Raw genomic sequence first — 6,133 nt, 5'->3', positions numbered from 1 at the left:
AGGGTAATTTTTTTGAAGCGCGGCCGAAGGCCGCCAATGCGGAAAGAAGTTTCACGCGATTGAATTTTGAACACCCCGGTGTTGGACCGACCAGGGTTATTTTTTTGAAGCGCGGCCGAAGGCCGCCAGTGCGGAAAGAAGTTTCACGCGATTGAATTTTGAACACCCCGGTGTTGGACCGACCAGGGTTATTTTTTTGAAGCGCGGCCGAAGGCCGCCAGTGCAAACAGGAAATCTAAATACAAAAAATTAATGTTAAAGAGGGTATATCACTCTCTTTAAACTTCAATTTCTATAACGGAATTTTCTACAACTAAACAAGGTACCGTTTCTTTTTTTGTCCGTTTTGCCATTATTTTCATATTCAAATTTAATTGGTGAATATTGTGCATATAAATCATTCCGCAAGTGTTTATATTTTTTACATAATTTTTTAAATTGTGATAATTTTTGAGAAAATGAGTGGAAATACATCAGGTATGTTATTAGAAATTTAAAATTATAACAAATATTACTTAAGACTTTTAAATAGATTGTAATGAACCGTCAACCAGCCGTGGTGCGGTAAAAAAAACAAACGTTCTCAAAGTGTCCGAAATTAAGGAAATGTGGAATTTCCCTAAAATAATTCAAAATTTCGACACAACGGAGAAATGTATATCGTTTGCAGAGGAGGAGGGTTTAATTTTAAAAAGCAAACTATGTCGTACGCATAGGATACCTATGTTGGTATCCTTATCAGATAGGAGCACGGTTGGCATATTCCGATGCCGGAAAGGTGCCTGCCGTAAACGGACTGCGGTATCGAGGTCGAGTGGGACATGGTTTGAAAACGCAAAAATACCACTGCCTCAGATTTTTTATATAATGTTTGCATTTGCATCGCACTGGTCCCATTCGAAAGTTCGAAAGAACAGTTTTATTAAGGAGCCAATTTTATCCAGCGCTACCATATGTGATTGGTACAATTACTGCCGCGAAGCTGTAGTTTTATACCAGGTTGATCACCAGGTAGCGGTAGGTAAAATTGGCGGCCCTGGTAAAATTGTTCAAATAGACGAGAGCAAATTCGGGAAACGAAAATATAACAAAGGTAATAATAAATACATTATTATTTATTATTAATTATTTAATTATTTAATTTTTTCTTTTTTAGGACGGAGAGTGGAAGGCCACTGGGTTTTAGGGATGGTAGAGGATGGGAGTGACGACCTTCGGCTGGAAGTGTGTCCCGATAATGTGAGGTCTGCTGAAGTGCTCATACCCTTAATTCAGAGACACGTTTTACAAGGTAGCATCATATGTACTGATTGTTGGAAGGCGTACGACTGCCTGTCCAGTCACGGGTATGAGCACCGACGCGTTAACCATAGCGATCCAGAAAATCCGTTTGTTGCCGAAGATGGAACACACACGCAGAGGATAGAATCCCAGTGGCGCGTCATCAAACGGTTTTTTTTAAAAGACAATTATAATAACAGTGAAGATTTCTCGAATTTGATTTATGAATACGTATGGCGTAAAAATGTTGCAAATCAGCATCACGATCCATTCGTAAAACTATTAGATGCAATAAAACATACCTTTAAGCCATAAAACCTTTTTCTTTTATTAAAATGGAAAATTTAGTTCATATTATTTTGTAGAGGGTAATTGGGTTTTTTATTTATTTTGATTGCTGTCATTCGTTTGCATATGGCAACACTTATTATCTGACAACATGGAACCCATTTGTTATTGTGCATATAACCAAAATTGTATAAAAATAAAATGCCTAATTAAAGCAAATATTTAAATAATTAACATAAAATAAATATGTAGAAACATTGTAGTGTTTGTTGGATTACACATGTACATACGTGTAAGTTAAAGTGTTTTTTGACTTCAAAAAAATAACCCTGGTCGGTCCTTTGTATTGTTTTATGTGTTTTTAATATTTATTGTACTTTTTTTATATTGTTTTACATCTATCGTGGGCTTTTAGTTATATGTGTACTTGTATATGAACTGCACTGCTTTTATTTTGCATTTATATATGTACGTATATAATTTTACCTTTTAACAGCACTTTGTTGGTTTACACATGTACATACGTGTAAGTTAAAGGGTTTTTTTTTGTTTCCGTAACTGCAACACACTGTTACGTTACTGTACTTTTGTTCCTTGTTTTTGCTTTATTCAATTTACTTTTTATTTCGAACCCACATTTATATCCTACTTCTTTTTGGTAAAGACTTCCCTCCTTGCATTCGGCAGGTGAGCATGATACGACCTTCCAACGCATTTAGCTGCTGACCAAGCTCTATCCTCCAGCTCTTCTATCTGCTTCGTCGTTGCCCGCAATAATTCTAAAAATGTAACATGTAATTATATACAAGTAAAAGAAATTAACTGAAAATATTTAATTTGTAACGCTTTCGTACCTTTGTTTTCCATTTTGAATATACTGTGACGAACACGGATGATAGAACAAAATCGAATCAACGATAACCTGCCAGAAGCAACTAGTTAGCGAATTCGTAGTTGCCAGAATGTTCTAGAAGCAATGTTTTGTTACAGATTTACTATATAAGGGCTGCCGGATTGTGCAGCAAGGACAGTTCTAGTTAGAGTGTTGTCGTGATAAGAACAATTGAGACATAAGCAAGAAGTTGTAAGCTCGAATAACGAGCAATAAGTGTTAAGTCGTTGGAATTAGAAATAAAGATAAGTGTGTAGCCATTAAAGGATTAGGATTTCTCGATAAATCGTCTACCTGTAACTCACTCCTGAGTTCAATCACTGGATTGTTAAATAAAAGTCCCAATTTAATGGCTACACACTTATCTTTATTTCTAATTCCAACAACTTAACACTTATTGCTCGTTATTCGAGCTTACAACTTCTTGCTTATGTCTCAATTGTTCTTATCACGACAACACTCTAACTAGAACTGTGTTTGCTGCACAATCCGGCAGCCCTTATATAGTAAATCTGTAACAAAACATTGCTTCTAGAACAATCTGGCAACTACGAATTCGGTAACTAGTTGTTTCTGGCAGTTTATCGTTCATTCGATTTTGTTCTATCATCTATATTCGTCACAATATTTTTTAAAATATTTGCTTAGACATCTTGACATATGCGCACACTAGAAACATTTTTCACAAATTATGTTCGTGCAAACATTGCCATCCACTGTCGAACGTATTCGCACGAACACAGAAACATTTCTATCTTTAGCGAACAAAACGCCGAACATGAAATGTGGACATGAACACCTCCGCCAACGACGAAAACTTTGTCGAACAAATTCGTCTAGCCTTCTTTTCCAAGTATATTTGTAATCGACACTTTTTACTGCGATTCAAGTAGGTATCGAAAAACAAGTACTTGCATCGGAATACCAGAACTTATTTCTGTGAGCAACACGGAATGAACGGCTTGCCCACCCTGCAATTGTCGTCGTTTCAAATTCTTAAAAAAAGCTGGTAGACGTTAAGAACATACTAATAAACTTTCTAAGTAAGTATTACAGTGTTGTTTTCTGATCTACTTATGTACACATAGCCAATAAAGTCTGCGTTCACCCGACATATTTTTTTAAGTGAAGTAAAAACACAATGTAAATAGGTAATGCATGTATTTCTTCTTTATATTCTTAAGTTCAAAATACAAAAACAACAATAAAAACAAAAATGTACATTACTATTTTCATTTTTGTGATAACAGGATTTTAGTGTAAGAACAAGTAAACAATTGCACCATTAAGTATATGTATATTTATTGTAAGCTTATGAAACGTTTACATGGTCACATTTTTTCCGCAAGCAAAGCAAATGAAATTTTGTTTTTTAATTGATTTTGTAAAGTAATTACAGACGCAAATTAAAGGGAATAGATTATGATATAGAAATAGAAGCGACGGTAATGCTATAACAGCAGCTTTCGAAAATATAGGGTTTTATAAAGGTACATAGTTGTACATATATTCACCATAAGGTAGTCCTAACACTGTTTAACTTAAAAAATCGTTTTGCAGAAGGCCGCGCGAAAACAAATGAAATAATTGCGTGCATTTTAATCTTCATCAGTTAGGACATGAGACCCTTTCATATCGTAGAAGGAGAAGGTTTTCTAATACTGAAGAAAGAGGTAGCCCCTCTATATACAGTGCCATTTAATAGTTTAGAAAAAAACTGTGGGAAAAATATTGCACGTTGGCGGAAATGTTTCAACAGAGGATTCAAAAGGTATCTACACTGTGCTTACCTTTCGATATTTGGGCCGAAACAATGGCAGAACGGTCCTTTCTTGGTGTAACCGTTCATTTTTTAGAAAGAACTACATTCGTAAATTGTGCTATTGGCACCAGACAGTTATCTTAACGTCATACGGCCGATAATGTAGCAGAAACGTTGAAAACAATTCTTAAAAAGTAAAGCTTCCGAAAATTAGATGCATTGTAACAGATAGAGCTGGAAAACAATCAATGGGGCTATCGATATTTTTTTTCGTCTCACTATCGATAGTTTATTTTGACTATCGATGGTTTATGCCTTAACTAGGCTTATCAACAATTTTCATAAAACTGCAAAATTTCACTTTATATAGCTACATAACAATTTAGTTTGGTAGGTTCCAGATGTGAAGTTTAATTTTGGATAACAAGTTAGGCTTAAAACCATCTTTTCATTCTTGGCTTGACTGGTTGCATATTCTTGAAATATTATACAAATTATTAAATTTAACTATTTTTTACACTTTAATTAAGTGTTGGATGCGTTAGAAAGAATGATAAGAATTTATAGTTTTATTTTCGTCTTACTATCGGTAGTTTATTTTGACTATCGATGGTTTATGCCTTAACTAGACTTACCAAAAATTTTCATAAAATTATAAAATTTCAATTTATATAGCTACATAATGATATAGTCTGCTAATACCAAATGTGAGTCTAATTTTTGGCATGGTAGCCTTAACATCATCTTTTCATTCTAGGCTTGGATCTGCGCACGTGGTTTCAAATTATTTTTTACACTTTATTGAGGTGTTGAAAGCGTTAGAAGGAATGTTGCGGAAATATTTACATTAGGTAGGAATTTATAATGTTCTGAAATGCCGGTTGCACATAACCTCACTTATTAATACGTGCAAATGGAATTCAGAATATTTAACGCCACAGTTTTCCAGTATTTTAATACGAATAAAAAACCGTGGACAAAAAATTATTGTAAAAAAACCTCCATTTTATTTCGTACTAATGATTGAGGGGAATCAAATTATGAAACTGAAACATATTACATATTTAAGCATTCTGCTGTGATTGAATTTCACAATATATGTATGTACATATGTACATACTCATACATACACCCAGAGACTAATGCATATAAACGAATATCATTTTAATTAATTTTTGTTTTTTGCGTTATTCTTCATGTTTTGTTTTATAAATAAATGCAAACATTATTTCATAAAAATAACATGAGATTTCATGGGGAAAAACTACCGATACTATCGATAGTATCTTTTGAAACTATCGAGTGGTCTGACTATCGATAGTTTTGTTTGACTGATTTAGGGGTGATTTTTAATAAATTCTGTAAAAATAATATTCTTGTAATCTTTTGTTATATTTTCTAGACATATATGCTACTTATCAAAAGTAGTATACCTTTTTTTAATAAGATTCGAAAATTTTTTTTTCTTATAAAATTGCCCTACTCGAATTCTGTTTAGTTTGGTCAGCATCAAAGATATTTTTTTTTTAATTTTTATAAGTATTTTGTTCAATATTTAAGGAATATATAGAAACATTTTTATAATATCTTTAATGAATCGGAGAACTGTATGATTTTAAAATAAACATCTAAAATCTTTTTTGGCCTTGCAAATACTGCATGTAAAAGGAATGGTCGATATAGCATACATTTATTTATAACTTACAAATAAAAATTACTTTTCCTGAAAAATTAATTATATTATATTTGATAAATAGATGTTGCAACACCGGGGTGTACCAAAGTTTTTTCGCGCAGAACTTCTTTATGCGTTGGCGGCATTCGGCCGCGCTTCAAAAAAATAACCCTGGTCGGTCCAACACATGAGTTTATCAAATGAAGAGAAATAAAAGATTTATTAGTGTCCATCA

General features: G+C 33.4%; 1 protein-coding gene across 1 annotated transcript; it reads left to right on the top strand.

The window, feature by feature from the left end:
* LOC138859001 (uncharacterized) lies at positions 1–1,624 on the top strand. The gene is made up of 2 exons (XM_070113117.1): positions 1–1,093; positions 1,157–1,624. Exons 1-2 carry the CDS (start codon positions 607–609, stop codon positions 1,594–1,596), a joined length of 927 nt encoding a protein of 308 aa, XP_069969218.1. The 5' UTR covers positions 1–606; the 3' UTR covers positions 1,597–1,624.
* The last annotated feature ends 4,509 nt before the right edge of the window (positions 1,625–6,133 follow it).

This window comes from Bactrocera oleae, chromosome 2 (genome assembly GCF_042242935.1).
Source record: "Bactrocera oleae isolate idBacOlea1 chromosome 2, idBacOlea1, whole genome shotgun sequence".
Lineage (NCBI taxonomy): Eukaryota > Metazoa > Arthropoda > Insecta > Diptera > Tephritidae > Bactrocera > Bactrocera oleae.
The sequence above is the reverse complement of the archived record's forward strand: the minus strand, read 5'-3'. Positions and strand labels throughout refer to the sequence as shown.

Bases quoted from the DNA above. Each gene is read 5' to 3' on its own strand.
- LOC138859001 (XM_070113117.1), top strand. From the start codon at position 607: ATGTGGAATTTCCCTAAAATAATTCAAAATTTCGACACAACGGAGAAA. The intron at 1,094-1,156 runs GTAATAATAAAT...TTTCTTTTTTAG, and splicing joins GAAACGAAAATATAACAAAG to GACGGAGAGTGGAAGGCCAC.